Raw genomic sequence first — 23,568 nt, forward strand, 5'->3', positions numbered from 1 at the left:
GCAAATTTAATTGTTGGTGCTTTAAAAAAAGAGCCGCTTTCTTCCTATCTAGTGACCTGCAAAGACATTGAAAAAGTAAATCATTCTACAATCGCCACATTTGTGAATGAGGGTATTAGAAAAATATTTCCAGAATCTCCTGCAAATGAAAGGGTGTGTGTGTATTTCAGATGCCGCTACCTATATGATCAAAGCAGGAAAAATCCTCAGAGTATTTTATCCCAATTTGATTCATGTGCATTGCTCAAGGAGTACATCACCTTGCTGAAGAAGTACGTTCCACATTTGTGAATGTAAATAAACTGATTTCATCCACAAAGAAAGTGCTCCTAAAGGCTCCTGCTCGCATCAAGACCTTGAAAGAAAAACTATCAAATGTGCCTTTACCTCCAAAACTAGTGGTAACTCGTTGGGGTGGAGGGGTAGTAAACGACTTTGATAGTTCAGAGGCTTTGGCAGTTTTCCAGTGCAGGGGAGCTTTTAATGATTCCATTATTAAAGAAGACATTGCTGTGATAGCGCTCATTTTTCCCATATGCCTGCAAGTAATAAACAACTTGAAACTCAAGGTTTGGTGTTGAATGAATCTATTCAGTCAATGAATAAAATTATTCTAGTGAACTCCTCATTACCGGAAGTATTTCCAAGAAAACTTAAAGAAAAGTTTAAAATGTTTTCAAACAATAATGCAGGCTTTGAACACTTGTGCCGAATTGATAGTTTTATTAATGGGATGGGTAAACTTTTACCATAAACAATAAGTGCCAACATAGCACCCAAATTCAAATACTGCCTAGTTACCTCAGTTGATGTAGAATGGTCCTTTTCTGCATATAAAAATGTTTTGAATGATCGAAGATACAATCTTACTACTGGACATTTGGAACAGTACTTGGTCGTTTATGTTTACAATAGTGAAAAAATGTAAAATAAACTAATGTCTTAGTCCAATAGTATTAATTAAAAGTTAATGCTGTTCAAAAAAATTCAAGATATTATTTTTTAAGTAAAATATTAGAGTTTTTGAGTGTGCACCTTTGCGTGCGATACATCTCGAAGTTCATCCTGTATATATAGATAGTTTCCTTGTGACTCACTCGCGTTGCATCTGCTTTTTACTGACAACAATAGCAAAGAAGGAACAATACTTGAAACACAGTATGCATCCCCATTCCCAAATTTTTAGAAAATAATTGCAGAAATCCCCTCTTCCTAACCTTTACCAGAAAGTACTCCCCAAAATTAAATTATAGTGGGCAGTATTTCAACTACTAGAAACAATATAACTATTACTTCTTAGTGAACACTACAGTAATTATAGTAAAGCTGCCTCAGATTATTAAACAAAAACTGCTGCAATTTGATTCCAGAGTTTGGCAGCCCAACTGCGGTCTGTGTATGACTTGATGCTACAGCTCCAAGGCCTAGAAGAACAGCTACACAATAGAGCATCAGTGGAGCTGGAAGCTCGTAAAGAGTATGAGAAGCTAGTTGAAAAATCTGGCACAAACATATCAATGGAGGAAAGGGAATCTACACGAGTTAATGAATTTACAAATAAATACCTGCCTCACATGCGCACTCAGTTGAGTGTACTGGCTAAAAGCTATCAGGTAACATATTTTAGCATTGATATATGATGAGAACTAAGTTTCCAAGCCATCCTTATAATGTAGGCATTCAAATTTGGTTGTGTGTGTTGAGTGCACTATAATTGTAAAACTGGTTGATTCAATGTCAAGAGGTCACATTTATGATCAACAGAATGTGCAGATATTTAAATTAAGTAACTCACTTACTGAGATTTTTATGAGCTGTTTGTTGTTTATAAGTTTCCAAATCTATAATCAAATATTGAATATTTAGTTCCATGTGCTTTGCCAAATAACTTCGCTGCCTTCATTAGCTGAGGTGGTGCAAGGGTTCTGACAGTCTTGAAGTCAATTTTGGGTATGTCAGTCAGAACCTTTGCCACTGTCAGATGTTTTTCATGTACAATTAGGTAACTTCTACTATGAAGTAAAAAGTTGCATACACAGAACAAAGTTTGGATTTATTATCCAATTTACAACATGAACTCAAACACTTTGACATAGAAAACCTGACAGTTCTGGTTCCCCTTTTTGTATAATAACATTAAAACAGAGAACTTCTTGAATTGTTGTGAAGTCAAACCACAGAACTTAACTGTGGAGGACTTCATAATGCAGCCCATGGTGCTACAGACTCCAGGGAATTACATTGAGTGGCAGTCTTTCATCACATCACAACGATCCAGGAGCACCTTAAACATAAAATAAAAAACACACAAATCCAGAATCGTATTAATACTTCAGCCAAGAATACCCAAACCTATTTGAATGTCCTATAATCAAGACTATTCATGATTACTCAGTTGTACCCACAACAGGGGACCAAAAAGTTTCTGTTCGAAGGTTGTGCAGTCCAGAGTTGGTATGCCTGTCAGGCAAAATTGCCGTGAGGATTGAGGCAATTGTCCCACCAGTGCACCAGGTTAGAGATACTTGTTTGGTAAAATATTGTGTACTGCTACATGAAGAAGTTCATTATATCATCATCAAGGGTACAGTTGTTTTACTCATTGCCCCCAGTTTATTACCAAATTTTACAGACTAAAATAAATACTTCTGTCATCGAAAAATTGCCTTCAAAATTCAGGAATATCTTATACTCAAACTTGATTAAAAAATGTCCAGTGTTTAATTTAAAATTCCCATTAATCTTAAAAATGGCCATATGTTTGATGCTGTGGGAAATCTGTCTCCATCTGCCAATATTGAATTCAAGTGGCAGCAGCAGTGCGTCGATACAACCAACATGAGTTGTGGGGATTCACAAACTTGCTAATACTGTCTCCCTCACACTACACCATCACAAATCCAGAACACTGTCTAGCCTATGATGCATCATTGCAGTCAACAGAGCCAGTGAACTTGAATTGAAAGTGATTTGTGTTATCGGTAACAGTAGGATATTTTTGTTAGTAGCTAGTTTCACAATGGAAAAAAATAGAAGGTATTCATATGATATGGGCTGTTAATTGAAAGTAATAGCATATGCAGAACAACATGGATACAGAGTAGCTGAGTGGTGTTTCAGACCTCCACCAACAGGGGGGATTGCGGTTGGTGGGCTACTAAACAAGAACTGATAAAAAATGAGGGAGACTAAATATGGAAATAGAGGACTGAATACAAAATGGCCAAAACTTGAAGATGACATATTAAAATGAATTCAAGGACACCATCAAAATGGGATTGGAATTAATGCAAAAATGATTCCGATACATGCTTGTAAGATAGTGCTAGAGTGGAACTTAACAGACCTTAAGGGTGCTACAGGTCTATGAAGCATAATGGACTTAACGTGCAAACCAAAATATCTCAGAAAATTCCACAAGAGTATAAGAAAAAATATTATCTTCCATCACTTTATTTTTCACCATCGAAAGAAAACCAGTGTGGAACTAAGCCAAATAGTGCATATAGATGGAAGTCCTCTGGCATTTGATGTGCCGAATAACAGAACTGTTGCCTTGAAAGGTGCTAAAACTGTATCTATAAAAACAAGTGGACATTAAAAAATGCACTACACTGTTGTCCTTTCATGCTGTGCTGACAGTACTAAACTTAACCCAGTGATCATTTTCGAGCACAAAACAGTCAGAACCTTCCGAAGTACTGCTAGGTGTTGTTGCTCACATACATAACAAGGTTTAGATGGGTGAGGCTGGTATGAAATTATGGATTAACAGTGTGTGGGCGAGAAGGAAAGGTATTTTATTGAAGAATAGTTCTCTTCCCATGCTAGATCGCTTTAATAGTCATTTGAAAAATTCTGTGAAAGAGAAATGGAGACAGAGAAATACAGAGCTTGCTGTTATTCCAGGAGGACTTATTTCACAATTGCAACCTCTTGATGTGTCAATAAATAAATCATTTATAGTGCATATGAGAGAGAAAGGAACAAATGGCTGATTTATGAAACACAACATTAATTCATACCAAAAATTAAAACGGCATGCAATCAAACAAGTGTATCAGTGCATAAAACAGTCATGGTTTAAAGTGAAAGAAGACATTGTTGTTTAATCTTTCAAGAAGTGCAGCATAGTGATGCTCTTGATGGCAGTGAAGACAATCTTATACATGAAGAGGACAACAAAGAGGAAGAAGAAAGTTCAGATGACGATTTTCAGGGATTTTAAAGGTCAGTTTGGTTTTATTAACTAACTTCTTGTTGTTTAGTCTGTCTTTGCGGTCTAATGGTAACATGTAAAAATGTTACTTCTTAAAAAATTACGTAAAAATTAAGACACATCCTATAGACCGTAGCGTCTTATTGATCGTAAAATGCAGTAATCCTTTTGCTGCTAATACACTTGCTCTCTGCATTATGTGCTGAGCACGAATTCGTGCTGTACTGTTCACCAAATGCTGCTAGCTATGCTGAGAGACAGCTTTCTTGCTGTTATGAAGTACTTATCATCTGATTCTAAGAAAACTATGTGGTGAAAAAGTTGATTTTCTCTCATCTTGCAGTCCAATATCTTCAGTCTTTGAAGGAAGGACTTAATTTCTTTTCGTTATTCATCATAGTTACTGCACTGCATCAAATTAAGTAAAACATTGCATGTAATTTTAAAGACATTATTTGGTTCAGTATATGTCAGACGGTTGTGTGCAATGCACCCATTTTCGTCCATGTACGTCAGGAATCATGTGGTCAAAACAATCATCATACTTAATAAACAGTTCAAGATAGTGAAATGAAGTTTCTTTGCAAATGTTAGCATGAACAGAGGCTTGTATGCTGTATGACATGACTGACAGACAAAACTTTTTATTTGCTGAGATTTGGAAGTTACTTGCCCTTCAGCAGTGAGAGTTCAGCAGAAGAGGATGCGTAATGTCCTTTGCACCTGGGAATCAGCAGAGTATGATGAGTTAACTTGTCAACAGCAGCCAGAGGCTTAAACACACCTGCACACCCCCTTCCCGCTGAGGGAGTCTACAACTCTTTTGTGGATACGTGCGCGGCAAACACGGAACCCCAAGCTTGTGCAACTATCTTTCTTTTCTGGGCTGCATACCTTTCCTCTCCACATCCCTCCAAGCCCCCCCCCCCCCTCCCCTCCCAGCCCTTTCCCTTCTCCCTCTCTTTGGGAGTGCATTTTATGCCTATGCCCGGAAACAGATGCTTGTGACCGAATGAAGTGGTTTCTCTTCCTTTGCCTCTCCAATTAACGTATCTATCCTTACTTTGTTCTTCTCTTTCCCTGATTCTTCTCTTTCCCTGATTCTTCGCTTTCCTCGATTCTTCTCTTTCCCTGATTCTTCTCTTTCCTTGGTTCTTCTCTTTACCTTCTTCACTGCTGCCGCATTTGAGAACTCTTTCCTTCTCTTTGTTCCTCCCTTTTTTCTTTCTTTCCTCCCTGTGCATCTCTGAAGCCCGACTCGTGTGTTCCCAAGTGTAGTCGATGATGGAGTAGTTCGCAATTCCCCGCCCCGGGTACGTACCACCTAATAAAGGCCAGGCCCAAGGAGGGGTGATTACTCGAGCTGCTACCCTCCGAACATGCCGATTGGTCCCTCCGTCTGATTCTCAGGAGGTGTGACGTAAGGTGTGGACAATCACCTAAGGTGGGAGTGCCCTCACAGAGGGCCCCCACTAGGAAGGAGCATGGCATCGGAGATGCCGGTAATCATGGGGGATACTTTCGCAATGGTTTCTTCTACTTCTTCTACTTCTGCCCACGAGAGAAAGGTAGATGATTCTCAACCACAGAAAATTCTTCCATCAGTTCCTAGTTGTTTCTCGGCCTGACGAAGGTCAAGACTTGTCAACAGTCAACCCTTTCATTATTCAGAAAGGTGTTGACACGATTGCAGGTCCTGTAAAGTCATGTTCCCGGTTACAAAATGACACCTTGTTGTTAGAAACAGACAGTGCCCTCCAGGCGCACAAATTGCTTCGAACTATACTGTTACACACCTTCCCTGTCCAGGTGGAAGTGCACCGTACTTTAAACTCATCGTGCGGGGTGGTTTATACAAGATCTCTCAATGGATTATCAAATAAGGACAGTCAAAGTTACCTGTCTGATTAGGGAATAACGGGCGTACATCGAGTAATGAAAAGGATTGCAAAGGAACTGGTACCAACTCGCACTCTCTTCTTGGCATTTGACAGAGTTTAGCTCCCATGAAACATTAAAGCGAGGTATGTGATAATTTCAGTTTGCCCTTACATCCCCAACCCTACGTGTTGCTAGTGGTGTCAGAGGTTTGATCATACCAGCCAGTCGTGTTCCAATACGGCCAAATGCGTTACCTGTGGCAGGGATGCCCATGAGGGTGATTGTCTACCCCCATCCCCTCGTTGCATCAATTGTGTGGGCGACCACGATGCTTCCTCTAGAGATTGCCCTGTTTTTAAAGATGAACGAATTGTTGAGGAAATCCAAGTGAAGGAAAAGGTGTCCACCTTTGCTGTTGATAAGTTACTTGCCAGCAGAAAGCTCACTGTGCTCCCAGCGCGTAAATATAACACTGTCCTTGCCTCTCCTCGACCTACTAAGGAGGTAACCATGCAGACTTGTGATCTCACCTTTAGCGCCACAGTCGTCAGATCAGCCAACACAAATATCGCCTGTTCAACCTCCCCACTATCACCCGCTCACTCTAAGGCTCAACCTTCGTCGGCTCCTGCTAAATCACAGGCCCCAAAATTGGACACCCAGGCTTCCAAAAAAGAGCCTACTCATGAAGATTTTTTATGTGCCCAGGCCCCACAACCACCAACTCCTCCTCCATCTCAACGTCCTGCTTCCAAGATGTCTCATAATAAAAAAAGTTCCTCTCCTTCTCTGCCATGGCATGTCTCTTCTACAGTGCCAGCCAGAGGTAGCCAACCTCGGCCGTCCCTCGTGTCGCCGAGCTGCACCGCTGGAGGCCGATCAACCAGATGATCACTGGCAGCAGGAGCTGTCCCCAGACAACCTATCGATCAATATCTTCTGCCTCCTGCTGAATGCCACTCCATGCCACCGGCCACCGTCTCTCAGCGATCACTGAGTTGACAGCAACAGTGGTGTGATTTTCCCTTTTTTGTGTCCACACTATGTCAATTATCCATTGGAATATCTGCAGAATTTGCTCCAATTGGGATGAATTGTCAATCCTCTTACGATCCTACTCCCCGGTCATCTTCTGTCTTCAAGAAACAAACTTACGTCCCCATGATAGCTTTGTCTTCCCTAATTTCCAATCGATCCAATTTGATCTCCCCTCTGTTGCTGGCGTTCTGGCACACGGGGTCTTATGATTCTTCTCCATGATACTATCCATTATCACCCAATCCCCTTACACAGTTCCTTCCAAGATGTCGCTGTATGTTTTTTGCTTTCCTGATTCACCTTCTCTCTTTGTACCATATATGTTCAATTGTCCACACCAATGGTAAGAGCCGATCTCCTTTGGCTCCTTGGTCAGCTCCCACCGCTTTATTTGCTGGTTGGAGACTTCAGTGCCCACCACCTCCTTTGGGAATCTCCGGGTCTGTATCCGAGAGGTTCCCTATTGTTTGACCTCTTCCACCAAGCAGATCTGGTTTGCCTCAACACGGTTGAAGCTATGCTATGTTTTTGTCTGCCTCCACGTCAGCCTACTGTCATTTGAACCTTTTGGTCGGTACAGTTCGGCTAGCTTGGTGCTTTAAATTGTGCGCTCTTGCTGATACACACATGCGTGACCATTTTCCTTGTGTCATTCAATTGCAGCCACAACTGCCATCTCTGCACCCAAGATGCTGGAAGTTTTCCCATGCCGATTGGACACTTTTCTCGTATCTAGTAACATTTGATGACCGTGAATTTCCTAGCATTGACAATCGGTCGCTTGTGTTGCAGAACTTATTCTTACAGCTGCGGAATGTTCAACACCTTATACCTCCCCTTTGCCCCGGTGCCCCCAGTTCCTTGGTGGAACGAGGTGTGCTGTGACGCAATACACGAGCAGAGATGTGCCTTTGCATTTTCCACCATCATCCTACATTGGCCAGCTGTATTGGCTATAAGCAGATACATGCACAATGCCATCTCATCTTACGCAATAGCAAGAAGGCAGGCTGGGATTTCTTTACCAGCTCCTTTAATACCTTCACTCTCTCATCTGTACTTTGGAGTCGAATTCAACGGTTACCCAGCACATCTAGTTTTTCCACGATATCTGGGCTAACTGTCGCACAAGATACCTTAGTGGACCAAGGCGCAATTTCTAACCCATTGGGTCAACAATTTGCTGATACTTCAAGCTCTTCTAATTACCCACCAGCCTTTCTCCCAAAGAAACAAGCCATGAAAGTGCGACCTCTTGCTGTCTCCCCTCAAAATCGCGAAAGCTATAATACCGTTTTTTCTATGTGTGAACTCTGACACGCACGCTCTTCTTCTCACTCTTCTGCCCCAGGACCAGATGGCATCCATATCCAAATGTTGCTGCATTTTTCATACTCTTCTCTGCATTTCTTCCTTCGCCTTTATAATCGAATTTGTACCAACAATTTCCCATAAGATGGTGGGAAGCTATCATCATTTCTGTTCCAAAACCTGGAAAGGACAAACATCTCCCCTCTAGCTATCGCCAAATCTCTCTCACAGGTAGTGTATGTAAGGTTTTGGAGTGTATGGTGGCTGGAGTCCCGAAATCTTTTAACAAGTGCCCACAGCAACTGCGTTCTGCAGTTGACCATCTTGTTACTCTCTCAATTTATATCATGAACAATTTCCTAAGGAAACGACAAACAGTAGCTATATTTTTTTATCTGGAGAGGGCATACGATACCTGTTGGAGAACAGGCATCCTCCGCACACTGTTCTCTTGGGGCTTTCGAGGTCTGCTACCCCTTTTCCTCCGTGAATTTGTGACAGAGTGCACAATTAAGGTGTGAGTGAACTCTAATCTATCCTGTACTTTCTCCCAAGAAAACAGAGTGCCCCAGGGCTCAGTGCTGAGTGTTGTACTGTTTGCCATCGCCATAAATACAATTATGGAATGTCTCCTTCCTGATGTCTCGGGCTCCCTCTTTGTTGACAATTTTAGAATCTACACTCATTTGCATCACCTCGGTTCTGAGAGTTCCGGAACCTGTACAGAAGATTGGAATAGAGATCAACATAAACATCATTTCCGCCCTTTTTATTGCTCATGAAAACCACACATTGCTTTGTTGTACCACCATACAGTGAGACCTACAGAGGTGGTGGTCCAGATTGCTGTCCACATACCCAGTAGCATGTCCTCTTGCATTGATGCATGCTTGTATTCATCGTGGCATACTATCCACAAGTTCATCAAGGCACTGTTGGTACATATTGTTCCACTCCTCAACGGTGAGTCTGTGTAGTTCCCTCAGAGTGGTTGGTGGGTCACGTTGTCCATAAACAGCCCTTTTCAATCTATCCCAGGCATGTTCAATAGGGTTCATGTCTGGAGAACATGCTGGCCACTCTAGCCCAGCAATGTTATTATCCTGAAGGAAGTCATTCACAAGATGTGCATGATGGGGGCACGAATTGTCTTCCATGAAGATGAACGCATCGCCAATATGCTGCCAATATGGTTGCACTATATGTCGGAGGATGGCATTCACATACCGTACAGCCATTACAGTGCCTTCCCTGACCACCAGTGGTGTACGTTGGCCCCACATAATGCCACCCCAAAATATCATGGAACCTCCACCTTGCTGCACTCGCTGGACAGTGTTTCTTAAGTCATTCAGCCTGACCGCCTTGCTTCCAAACATGTCTAGGACAACTATCAGGTTGAAGGCATATGCGACACTCAGCGGTGAAGAGAACGTGATGCCAATCCTGAGCGGCCATTCCGCATGTTGTTGGGCCCATCTGTACTGCACTGCATGGTGACGTGGTTGCAAAGATGGACCTCCCCATGTATGTCGGCAGTGAAGTTGCGCATCATGCAGCCTGTTGCGCACAGTTTGAGTAATAACATGACATCCTGTGACTGCACGAAAAGCATTGTTCAATGTGGTGGCATTGCTGTCACGGTTCCTCCGAGCCATAATCCATAGGTAGCGGTCATCCACTGCAGTAGTAGCCCTTGGGCAGCCTGAGTGAGGCATGTCATCAAGAGTTCCTGTTTCTCTTTATCTCCTGCATGTCCGAACAACATTGCTTTGGTTCACTCAGACACACCTGGACTCTTCCCTTGTTGAGAGTCCTTCCTGGCACAAAGTAACAATGTAGATGCTATCAAACCGTGGTACTGACCGTCTAGGCATGGTTGAACTACAGACAACACGAGCCGTGTACCTCCTTCCTGGTGGAATGACTGGAACTGATCGGCTGTCGGACCTCCTCTGTCTAATAGACACTGCTCATACATGGTTGTTAACATCTTTTGGCGGGTTTAGTGACATCTCTGAACAGTCAAAGGGGCTGTGTCTGTGATATAATATCCACAGTCAACGTCTGTCTTCAGGAGTTCTAGGAACTGGGGTGATGCAAATTTTTTGTGTGTTTATCTCTCAACAGACCAGCCTTCTTGAATGACATCTTCAGGGGTTCTTTGATCGCCTCCACTCATGGAACATTGAAACCGGCTTCCAATTTTCTCCCAGTAAGACCGTCTGTGTAAATTTTTGGTGTCGTACGGAGTATTATCCACCTTCCCTTCATCTAGGCCCTGTTGACCTTCCGTTTGTGGATGTCGCCGAATTCTTGCGACTTATATTTGCAGAAAACTGTGTTGGTCTTTCCATGTTGCATATCTTTCAGCTTGCTGTCTGTGATCCCTCAACACCCTCAGTGTTCTGAGTGGTACCTCCTGGGAAGCGGACAGATTGGTCCTACCTACTCCACCTATATCATGCCTTTGTGCACTCAAAATTGGACTCTGGAAGCATAGTTTACTCCTCTGCATGGCCGTTTATTCTTTGTTGTATACATTCTGTCCACCACCATGGATTGCATTTAGCGTCTGGAGCTTTTTACAGTAGACCTATGGGGAGCCTTTATGCTGAGACTCCTGAACCTCTGCAGTCCAATCGTCAAGCTGTTCTTGTGAGTCGATACGCTGTTCATCTGTTTTCAGTGCCTCCTCATCCAACCCATGCCCTTTTTTTCGGCACCTACTTGGATTTAGAGTATGCAGGCAGCCATCCCTCTCTGCTACCACCGGGAGTCCGCTTCCATCAACTGCTACATTCACTTTCCTTCCAATTTCCTAAATTTTTCCTGACAAATGGGGGAATGACACCACCTTGGTTTTTAGCTTCGCTTCTTATTGAGTTTCGCTCCCACTGCTGCTGATTTAAATTCCTGTTTTCACCCTTCACTTGAGCTACGGAATGGGTGCTTACGACCATAGCTGTTTTGCGCCCTAAAACCATAATCAGAAACACCTGCACCCTTACAGTGCTAATGTGTCCTAATACATTTGATGTTACCATTTAATACGGTATTGATACTGTATTTACTGTGGAATGAAACTTCAATGCTACAGTGGAATGTGCAACACTGTATTCTGTTGGACTTGAACCCAGATAATTGTCTTCAACAAAGCTCAGACCATAGCTTGCTAGTACGCTCTTAACAGCAACGGCACTTTTTGGCATCATATGGGGGGTGAGCATGTTGGTTGAGTGTGCAGTTTACTGCATGCACTGACATTTCCCCAGGCATTCCTGAAATGTGGAATTGTTTGTGTTAAAAGTCACATGTTATTGTGTAGGCTATAAATAGTGAATATATAGTGTATGATTTGCTGGATTTATTGTACTTGAAGATTATCATGTAACTGCAGCCATCTTTTAATGAAGGTAAGCAATACAGAAAGTATATAAGGTTGAAAATGTTGTTACATTATTTGCTTTTGCACTTAAGTTCTGTGCATCACTGATATTGTTGAACATTTGTGCTAAAATCCCATTGATCCCATGACATTTACAAACATCCCACCTAGATCAAAGAACAAACTAAACTTTGAAAAGCTTCAATGACTGTATTACATATTGCAGTAAAACAATACTCCAACTCATTCACACACAAAAAGTTTATAGTGATTTATAATTTTGACTTTGTTTGGTTTAGGCTACTAATATCCAAGCAGGTATATTATTACAAGTATCAAAATACCAAGCAGTTGTGAAACACAAAAATTTCACATAAACTGGATACATGAAAATCATATTGAAAGATATAACATTCTGTGAAAAATAAAACTCAGTAAATGTGTAGGTATATTAAGCAAATAATGAAAGGTGTGTTTGTACAAATTCAATTTAGCCATGTTAATCATTCAGAACTCTAAATTATGCTAAGTACTTTTCTAAACATGAATGTCAAGTGTAAATAACCAAAATGCTCAAATATTGTTCCCTGTCTTAGAAAGCATATTATGTGCAAATAATTAAAATTGAAATGTTAATGTAAGTTAACAGCATCAACATTGGCCTGAGTTTATAGATGACACAGACAGCATCCAGAAATTGCATAAATAGGATATTAAGCGCCTACATCTATTTTCTTGCCTTTCATTTTACATTTTAAAATGTTCCCAGCCAAAATACTATTACTAGACAAGATAATATATAGAGAATGATAAATTAGGCCTTCTCAGTGAAAGTGTGTGCTATGAGAGAGAAAAGAAATATGCAGATAGACACTCACCTGCATTATAATGCTTTGTCCCTTTCTTAATACTGGACTGTACTCACATTCACTGCACTGACTAACACTGAAACTTCTTGGCAAAAAGTTGGCGTGCGGGAATTTGCAAGTAGCTTCCTGTAGTTGGGGTGACATTGAAGCTTCAATCCGTTAGCTGTGTGGCATTAGGTGATTGTATTGGCCCCATGAAGTGACCTCGTAGTATGGTAGTGAGTGCCCCCACTTTTTGCACAAGCTGATACTTTTATCTGCAAGTGTGCCCCGAATTATACATGAAAGGGCACAATCCATCTTTGGTGATGTGGTCAATGAGCTGCTGCTCGTAGACGTGTGTTGTCATTTAATGAATGAGAAGGTGGTGTCCCCCCCCCCCCCCCCCTTCCCAGCAGGAATGTGTGTGTTTAGGCAGCACTAAGCATAGTCAGCTGTTGATCTGTGGCTGTCTGCTGATACTCCCCTGTGCCCACCTTGCACGCACCTGACATCATCTCACTTCTCCAGTGGGCTCTATGAAAGCATCATGGTGCCAGATAGTTGTGTACATGACACATCATGACCAGCTACTCCATCCATGCTTGTTCTGTAGAGCTACCAAGCAGTTGAAGTACCACAAATGCCAGCTTTCGTGTAACTTTGGTGCTTACGCATGCAGAACTAAATTAACTTACTTTCTCTGGCTCGGTGAGCTCAGTTTACTACAGCATAGTGTGATTACTGCATAGTATGTTCCTAGCTCACAGTGGTCCAGTATGGCTTAGACCAAACACTCCTTACAGATCTTCCTGTCACAAAACTAAATCTTAACTAGCTTCGCCTGGGCATTGCTGCTACTGCCTAAACTGACATTAAATACTGCAAAGTTTGTACCTGATGACCATCTCTTGTGTACAAAACCAGCAGCAGATTAAATGAGATCACGATGTTTTCCTTGTCATGCTAGCTGTATACAGTTAATTGTGCAGTGTCACTTATTTCCTTTATTCGCCCTTTGCTTTGAATGTCTTGGTGCGATCTTCTTCTTCTTCTTCTTCTTCTTCTTCTTCTTCTTTTTTTTTTCCACTTTCTCCTTGCGAGTATCACATGTGTCCACATTGCTCTTTTACATCTGCATTTCAGTTTATTTTGTATCTTCTTTCGTTGTTGTGCCTTTCTCACAACCCCATTCGAAATTTTGTTGTCCACCCTCATTTCACTCTAGTGTTCCAACTTAATGCATTCGGAACTGGTGGTGGATTTTGCAGTGTCATCTTTCTTCCTGTATTCTTACTATTTTCAGTCACTTTGTGTAGATAAACCCATTCCCTTTCCAACTCTTTTATCTTTGGTTTAGCTGTTCCTTCTTTTTGATAGAAAAATTTGTACTTTAATATTTATTTGCCTCATATAAACCTCTCATTTCTTCTGTTTCAAATTATCATACTTCTTTTTCCTAGTTCGGATATTTTTTTCAGGCCATTGAAACTTTTCTTTAATTTAGAAAAGTCAATTAGACTTGATTGTTGTGGTGCAGCATTCAGCATTCAGCTGTCTAGTTTGCCAGTATTTGTGTTATCTCGATACCACTGTTCAGTTGACATTTGTGGAGTTGCAGTACCCTCTCGATTTACCGCTACTGCCTACCATCATCGTATGAGGGTCAAAGGATGGTCAAAAACTGCCTGAAACTGGTTACTATATCAAAATAAATGTTTTTGTTGTCAAGATTGTTTGTCTACATTTTTAAAGTACTTTTAGCCAGACCGCTGTTTCTCCACGAGAAATGTCCTCAAAAATTAATCATAAATATTGGGAATTTTTTTAACATCCCCCTTGTGGAGTGAGGGTATATTCTCATTGAAGAAGCCACTCACTGTAAAGTGATTGCAGTTTAATCTTAAAAGGTTTGTTCACAATGATGTCTATTACTTTGATGTCTATTACATGAAGCTTTTAGATCGATCTTTGAGGAATTATTACCTTGCCATTAAACCATTAACTTCCTGTGTGAGATGTCCCCTGAAAGAATCGAGTGCCATCATTTTCCTTCTGTTATGAAAAGAGCCTGGTATTCTGCTCCAAACAGTCTTCAGCTGATCTAGCATCAGGTCATTTTTCATCCATCCCATTCCTTGGCACCTACAAGTAAGTCCTGAAAGCTGTTTTCCTTTGACGCCATTTTCTTGTGAAAAATCACACACGCGGGGAACTTTGTTCCATGTGATAGTGCACCCAGCATTATTGTTATTCTGGTCCTTGGAATGCCAGCACTTTTAACACCCTTCATATCAACAGTAAAATTTGAAGACATATAAAAAATATATGTCTGATAAATGCCACAGGACGTTGCTGAGATAGTGTAAGCCCACCATCATTGTCACGCACCAGCCAGTACTTACTCTGGTTTCAGTAACACATCCAGTTGGAAAACTCCCTTTATTTCTAGCATGTACTATACGGTAATATCTTAAGTAATTGGGAAGTCTTCATAGTGTTTCTCCTACACATACTTAACACCAAGCTACTCCAATTTGTGGAACCTTCCCTGCTTCGGCCCCATGGAAGTTTGGTGTGTGGAACTGGTTTCCTTTAATTTATTATTTGTCTGATGTCTCCTGTGAACATTTGCTTCTGTGACACCAAATTTTCTTCCTGCTACACAATTGTTTGTGGCCTCTGCTTCATGGATAACCATTAACTTAAAATTAGTATCTGCCAGAGCCAGTTGTGGACCGCAAAATCGAATATCTTCATATCTCAACAGAGTCACAGCTGTATTTGTGCCAATTATTGAGTGCTATGATTTACTTCTGCACTGATAATATAAGCAGACTGAATTATGACAGTACGCTGTCCACTCAACTACCTACAGCTGAATCACCAGAACTCGTGTAGCATTTCAGATTAACACTGTAGGTGGTCTTAAAAATCAGCCGTGCCATAGAGTAATAGCAGCTTTGGCACTGTTGTTGAAGCTAATGCTCATTTGTTGTGATGCTTTTCAAGTGTTCTGTACAAACATTTTACAAATTATGAATTTGGGAAAAAAAACTTGTCTTTTAGTTAGATAAGTACAGCAAGTGTATTCTCACTATATATGTGTAAATAACCTTCTCAGTATCAAAACCCTTTTGAAATCCAAACTGTGAGTGTGGCAATATATTATTTGAAGCCAGCTGGTTAAGGAGCCGCTTGGATATTTTTCAGCGTAAGAGTATTTATTAAAACAATGCTTAGTTTCTCAAAGGACATTAATATGAATTTTGTTGATAATTAGCCAAAACCTTTCTCAGAAACTTATTACTCATGCTAAGTAATAGTTCATACTTGCTGCCCATTCTATAATTTCATTTATGGCTTGCATGTTGGTTCATTGTACTACATCCTCTTGTAAACTTTTTTTGTTGTTCCTCTGTGGTTGATGATAAATTTAGTGAACCTTGTCATGATGAGACTGATAAGTATAGTTTGACTTCTCTGTATCCATTAGTAGAGCAATTACAGCACTGTTTCAGTTTTGGGGAATTCTTGTCCTTCACAAATACTCAGTAAAATTATTTATTAATTCCGTTTGTATTCCTTTGCCTTTAGCTATAATCATTTCAGTTGAAGCACTATCGTCTCCAAGCACTTTTGCCTTCTTCATACATCAAATGGTAATATACACATCATTTGGCATATTTCTCGAGCCTAATTATTTTCATTGTTTACTGTCTGTTTTTTTATTCACATCCTGTAGTACACAAACACATAAAGATCTTTGAATGCTTGTACCTTTTTATTTTATTTTTTTCTGTTAGTTACTGTGCCAACTGTCATGTTAATATTTCAAGCCAGTTGTTTCCATGCTCATGCCTAGCCTACTGGTGCTAGTTTATGAGGCAGCATTTTATTTAAATTACTCAAACAGATAGATTATTTGTCAGAAAGTGATTAAATTTTCAGGAATTGTTAACAACTGGTCTTTATTACGTTTAAACCGTACATGATTACTTAAAATGAATTTCAGTGTAGTATTCTTACATTCTTCAAAACATAAGTTTATGCCACAGTCTTTTACTGTGAGTTTTCCTACAGTTCTATTACGAGACACAGCCTAAAATTTTTTTATACATCTGTTGTTTTCTGAATGGACCATTAAGAAAATAAATACTTCGTGCACTAAAATATTTGTTGGCTTTCTAAATATTTTCATTCACCAGTCTATACATTTTTTTTTTTTTTTCCACAAGTATAGTTTGTAGTTCCTGATTTCTTTCAACTTGCTCGCCATCCAACAAATATCTTAATGGTGCATCAGCACAGGTATCACTACACTTAACCGATAAAAGTTTTACAGTAGCTTCTGGTATATTTTCAAAGACGTTATGAATATATTCGTATAATTCGCCATATTCTATCGTGTACCTACCACCTCTTTCTTAAAACCCCTGCCTTTTCTTTAATAGTTGGCTTCCTCCTTTTGAAATTTTCTTTGCATCACTTCATCTAATAAACTGAGCCCCAAAATTAATTCCACTGCATTAAAAAATGATGCTACTGTTACACAAAAATGACCTCAGAACAGAGAAATAACTTCGGTAGCTCTGAACCTCACTTTAACTTGCTTTCAGTCATACTGTCCGCTTTGTGACTTAAGAAATTATCTTCCCACCACCTGTTTTGTGACTCAAGAGACTATATAAAACTACGTACTGATGATCTGTTTAGAATTGAATCTCAGCATACTTGTAGAGGCATAACAACCACACTCAATTATTGCATTATCGTTTTTGTCATCATCATTCCAAAAACTGCTTTCAGGCAGCCCTCCACACTGGTCCATCCTGTGCAGTCTTTTTCTTTTATGCATGACTACTGAACATTTGCAACCTCCGTGAACTTGAATGTGCTTACAGTACTCAAATCTTGATCTGTCCCAAGAAATTTTAACACCTTTCACCCTCCCGTCCCCTACACATGTTTTCTTTCATTACCAAACTGATAATTCTTTGATGGCTCTGAACCTGTTCTTAAAATTGACCCCTTCTTTTAGTCAAGTTGGTGCCACAAACATATTTTCTCCACATTCAATTCACTACCCCTCCATTAGTCATGTGATCTAAATTTGATGAATTATTATGCTGTCTGTTAGACAGAGGTATGGGATTATTAATTTGTGGTGATTTTAGTGTACATTTCTTGAATGAATCTAGAGGATATCGAGGTTCTTCAGACCATGTACAGTTTGATCAGCCATAAATTTCCGTACAAAAATTGCTCAAGATAGTCGTACCCAGATAATGTACTAATTCAACAATCAGACATTAAAAAAGACACACACCTATCTGTGATAGATTATTCAGATGAGAGTGCGCAGTTAGTCACATAGCATAACTTAGCTCTATGTACAATTCGGACACAGTCTGAGAAACAAGTGAGGTTGATTAATGACAAAACTACTGAATATTTTAAAGAAAGCTTAAAATATGTTGACTAAAATAAACTTAAATATAAATTCAACATTAATAGTGTGTTCTGCCAAATTGTTGTTGCCATTTTATGCACAATATGTCGACGACTGATGCAGCTGTCCTCTATAGGTGCTTTGAGTTTTGCTCTTACATATACTCACACCACTATTTATAGCCAAGTTCTACAGTTATAGTGTGGCTACATGGAACAGAAAAGCTTCAAGAATTTCTGGAACATTTAAATTCCATCCATTGTAATATAAAATTCATGACTGAACATGAAAAAGAGGTCCAACTGCCATTCCTCTATCTGTTAAGTAAGAGAAAACAGGTGGATCTACGGATTGTAGTGTGTTTAAAACCTACACACACTGACCTATGTCTCCATGCCTCGAGCCGTCATGTTCTGTCACAAAGAAATTGGGTGCTAAAGACTTTGGTCTCTACAGTTTGAAAGCAACAGTGAAGGAGAACTGCAAGGTACATCAGCAACATACCTGAGTAAAACAACCAAGCAAATCAGCTGTCTCTAAGCACTGCTTCAAATACAATCATGAAATGAAATAAAATAAGATCAGTATTGTGGTGCAAATGCCAATTTTCAGGGGCAGCATTATTAGGGAGTCCATTGAAATAAAGCTGTCAGAAAACCTAATAGACAGGAACAGTAGTTTTCATTTATGTAATACTTGGGGTCCGGTATTCAATTTATTAACATCTCATTGGCCATCACAGCCACCAGAGTTGGATAATGCTGAGAGAATTTGTGTTACACAGAATATCAATGCGAGTTCTAAAAACCAAGACATCAAAAGGTGTAATGGAATCAGACTCGGCTATAAATGGCATTGTGAGACCAAAAGTAGACCACAGTCTGGTCGGAGTTCAGGCAGTAAGTGCATGTAACAGCAAAACTCACAACACTTGAAGAAGACAGCTGGGTAAGTTGTTCAAATATAGTGCATAAATGGAAACAACAACCTGGCAGAACATCAGGAAGCACCCTACTTATCAATTGCACCGAGAAAAACCTGCAAGATCATATCACTTAACTCCACAGGTAGGAGATGTTCCACAATGTACTTTAGTTGGACAAGTTCCACCAGTAAAAAAGGTCAACTTCTCAATACATTGACCTTCATAACAAGGTGTTGGGATGAACAAGTTATAGTTATGTTCGCTATAATCAAACATCACATTAATACACCAGTGACAAATAGTAATATGCACTACACAAGCTTGGCTCTAGTGCAAGAGAGAATTTGGGACACCCGACAAATGCTAGATGTCACTTCAAAAGAGCTGCTTCCTGTCTATCTTAACCATGACAGCTGAACACTCTGCAGATTCCTGGGAATGGTTGACAATATGACATGGTCACCAGCAGAATCAGTGCAGGTGAAAAGTTGTACATGCCAGAAAGCAAAATTTGATTGCTTGCACAAAACGCCAAGACAAAATGCATGGAGCCATACTGTAATTAATCTCAGTTAAACACCAGGATGAGGATACAATGAAGATCCTTGTGAATGGGCTAAATTTTGCACCCACTCCGAAAATGCTACCAATAGCACATTACAGCAGAACTGTGGAGCATGTTGTAGCTTCTCTCCCACCAAAAGCAGCAGAAGTAGTTCACAGCAAAACCTTCAGAGGCCTTACCATGGTGGCAATGCTAAGATCAGACATCTTCAAGGGAAAATGAGTAGCATTGACAAATCTTCAGGAGGACAAGGGAACTGTAGTTCTACCAGTTGACAAGAGCAACTAGATGGTCCTAATAAGATGATTTTTGACCTTTTGAATGACTTGCGTAGGCCCTATGAATAAAAGTAAGAGGAAGATGATGACTCTTCCCATTGAGTGAAGGTCCCCACATAACATCATTAAGAGTCTTAAATACACAAGTAGCAGTGCCCCCATGACTGTATGGTCTACCTAAAATACACAAGGAATAATTCCTCTAAGAGCTATAATTAATAATACAGGTGCACCTACATACCAGCTCACAAAATACCTTAAATGCATTCATACAGAATATGTGGGGAATGCAAACACTACATCTGCAACTCCACTGAATTTGTACACCATCTCAGTCAGTTGCAGTTCCAGGCTAAATATGTTATGATTAGCTTCAATGTAATCTCCCTTTTATTAGAGCTCCACTTGGATTCGTTGGAACTAACCACAGAAAATTCCTATGATTGTTTTGCAGAAAATTTTTGGGATTTTCGGGCATCTACTTATTTCCTATTTCACGAAAAGATATTATGACAAACCGATGACATGGTGATGGGTAATCCGTCATCACCTAGTCTTATCTTGTGGCAATTGACAGTGAAAAAGATTCTTATTATCGTAGGCTTTAATATTCGACATGCATAGCAGGTTCATATATCATCAGATTTAGTCTGAGTAGTGAATATGAAATTCTGCCTTCCAGATTAGATCACGAAACTATATGTGAAATTTATGTTTATACAACTTTTCCAGATTATCCTTTTTCTGTCTTAAATATTTCAGTGATAAGGATGAGGAAATAATTCACACAAATACTTTAATAACAAATGTCTGTGGCTTTATTAACAGTAAAATTAAAGTCCGACAGCTTAGAATGCTTTCCACGTAGTTATATCGCAAAGATAAATTAAGCTTTTGGCTTGAAATAATATATTCTAATAGTCAGTGATTAGAACGAAATTGACTTCAGCATTGTTTGAATTATGTGTGGAAATGTCCCTAGAATCTTAACTCGACCAATAGTCAAAGATATGGAAAACGCTTAAAATTACTTGAAATACATGATTTATTATAATTTCCCTGATGTGTTGGTTAAGAGAAGAATGGACAGATCCTTGAGTCACATTGTTTGTGCAAAACCTACACACACTGACTCTTCTCCACACCGCAAGCTATCACCAACCCTCACAAAGAAATTTGGTGCTAAAGACTGGAACACAAAAAGAAAAGGAGTGCTCGCCAAAGAATTACAACACCTGCAAATAATTTTCCAAAGGAATGGGTACTCAGGTCATCAAATGGAATGGGCAATGCAATCAAAATGAAGAATGTCTGGAAAGAGGTTGAGACTGAAACTGAGGAAGAGAAACCACTACCTTAACCCTGCACTATATCCGGAAAGTTCCATACATTTGTATGGAAACATGGCAGCCAGTGTGTTTTGCTCCTTTCATTTAAGATAAAAAGTATTTTTTGTAATGGTGAAGACAGTCCAAGTCTCCAAAAGCCAAGTGTGTGTTGTATTCCGTGCAGATGTGGCATGTCCTACATGGGACAGACTATCAGAACAGTAGAGGAGAGATGTAAAGAACATCAGTGACGTGCCTGTGCACGACTAAAACAAGCAAGCAAATCAGCTGCCACTAAACACTGCCTCAAATATAATCATGAAATGAAATATGATGTGATCTGTACAATAGTGCAAACACAGTTTCTGGGACAGCATAATTAAGAAGTCTATTGAAATAAAGATGTCAGAAAACCTAATTAGCAAGGATAGGGTTTTAAATTTAAATGATGCTTGGGGTCCAGCAGTCAGTTTATTAAAATTTTGTCAGCCATCACATCCACCAAAGTTGGAAAATGGTGAGAGAGTGGGTGTTTCATAGGATATCTGTGAAAGCGCTGGAAAAGAAAAGAGCATCAAAGGGGGATAGTGGGCGACAGGAATGGAACTCGACTGTAAACAGCAGCATGAGACCAACAGTAGTTCACTGTTTGGTTGGAGTCCATGCAGCAAGTGCACATATCAGCAAAACTCACAGAGTTGAAGATGATGGTAGGTCACTTCTCAAAATATTGTGCATAAAATGGAAACAAGTCAGTGGATCACCCGGAAACGCACTGTTAATAAGTCGCGCTGAGAAAACCTGGCAGATATCATAAATTCAACATATTTCTTCAAGAGTTTGTACTCATTTTTGAAAATAATTTTCCTAAAAAGGTAATTACATGTAATAATAGGAAATTATTAAAGAAATCTTGTGTTGAAATACAATTATCAGAGTCTCTTCATAACGAAAAATGGTTTTGTACAAAATAGCCAGCGTAAGTAATGACCCAGAAATATTTTCTTATTACAAACAGTACTGCAACATATTAATCCTTTTGCTGTCAGCCATTTTCAATGCTAAAAGTGTCAAATGTTGTTATACTGTCATGCAGTGTTCTATTTAAATTGCCATATATTATGCTGTATTAAATTTAAAAATGTGAAAAAACACTACTTACACACAAAAGTGTGTAGTTTATTACGGTATACCCAGATTATTATACTTCTTCAGTTCAATTGTTCGTAACTGATGAAATAAAAATAATTTTCTTAAAAAAAATGTGAATTTGATTTTGTTTCCATATAATGAACACTGCACATGATTTAAGGAAAGCTCACCAGCTTCCCTAAAATACATAATTTCTGAGTAAAATGGCATAATAAACATGGAATGATTGATATTATTTACAGGAATAATAACAATCTGCATGATGTTTGCAGTTCTGTATCGCCTAACATTTGTGTTTTGGATCAGAATATTGTTTACCAAATCATGTAAATGCCTTAGATGGTTTTGTGCTTCAGTATGAAAACAATGTAGCTCCATCTTTGAGTCCTGTATTCAGTAACCATGCTATAAAAACCCTTACCTCAGCTATTGTGACAGTCTTCTTTTTTTATGTGTGCTGGGCAAACAAGCAACATGTTTAGAAATAAATTGTTTAATTGAGTGACTTGTTCCGGTAACAGCTAGTTGAAGTAACACTGCAGTGAAAAATAAGTTGAAATATTCAATTGCTGAATATCCCACTGGTGGCATATGCTTTGGTCAAATTACTTCGTGAAATGGATGTGGTATCAGCTGCAGTGTACTGTGTGTTTTCCAGTCTGCCTTCACTTTTAATCAGAATACCAGCAGGGATATCACTGTTACTTTCTGAGCCACTGCTACTTTCACTAAAATATTCTGTATCACTAGTATTTTCCAGTTACTCACGAATTTCATTGTTGGACACATTTTTAAAAAATAAATCATGAAAGTGTATCAAATAAACAAATTGAATAATTAACTTAAAGAAAACAATATTAAATAACAATACTGGACATAATCAACAATGTTGGATGAAATAACGAAAAGTAAACAAGTATCTCAAAACACAATGTCGTCGGCAAACAAACAATGTAGTAGCAAAGTTATCGATCGACGATATTTCACTGCAACAGTACTCAGAAGTTGATAACTATCAATGTAAATGTAAATCAGAACCTTGGGTTTCAATAATGAGCACAGTAGCTATTATAAGCTAAGAAAAGTAAACAAAGTACCGACGAATTGGCACTCTGACAGTACTGTCATCAGTAGGAAGTAACAATAGAGTGTTACCTTGACATTCAGAGGGCTAAGAAAGATT

General features: G+C 39.5%; 1 protein-coding gene across 5 annotated transcripts in view; it reads left to right on the top strand.

The window, feature by feature from the left end:
- Positions 1-23,568, top strand: part of LOC124592534 (gamma-tubulin complex component 3-like) — a 293,359-nt gene that overhangs the window by 207,038 nt on the left and 62,753 nt on the right. For all 5 annotated transcript variants that reach the window (XR_006977520.1, XM_047131845.1, XM_047131844.1 and 2 more), the window contains one exon: positions 1,371-1,613. Coding sequence is in view for 4 of the 5 variants with exons in the window: in XM_047131845.1 (XP_046987801.1) it covers positions 1,371-1,613 (243 nt within the window). In the remaining variant the exon portion in view is untranslated. The remainder of the gene's footprint in view (positions 1-1,370; positions 1,614-23,568) is intronic.

Source organism: Schistocerca americana, chromosome 2 (assembly GCF_021461395.2).
Source record: "Schistocerca americana isolate TAMUIC-IGC-003095 chromosome 2, iqSchAmer2.1, whole genome shotgun sequence".
In the NCBI taxonomy this organism is placed as follows: Eukaryota; Metazoa; Arthropoda; class Insecta; order Orthoptera; family Acrididae; genus Schistocerca; species Schistocerca americana.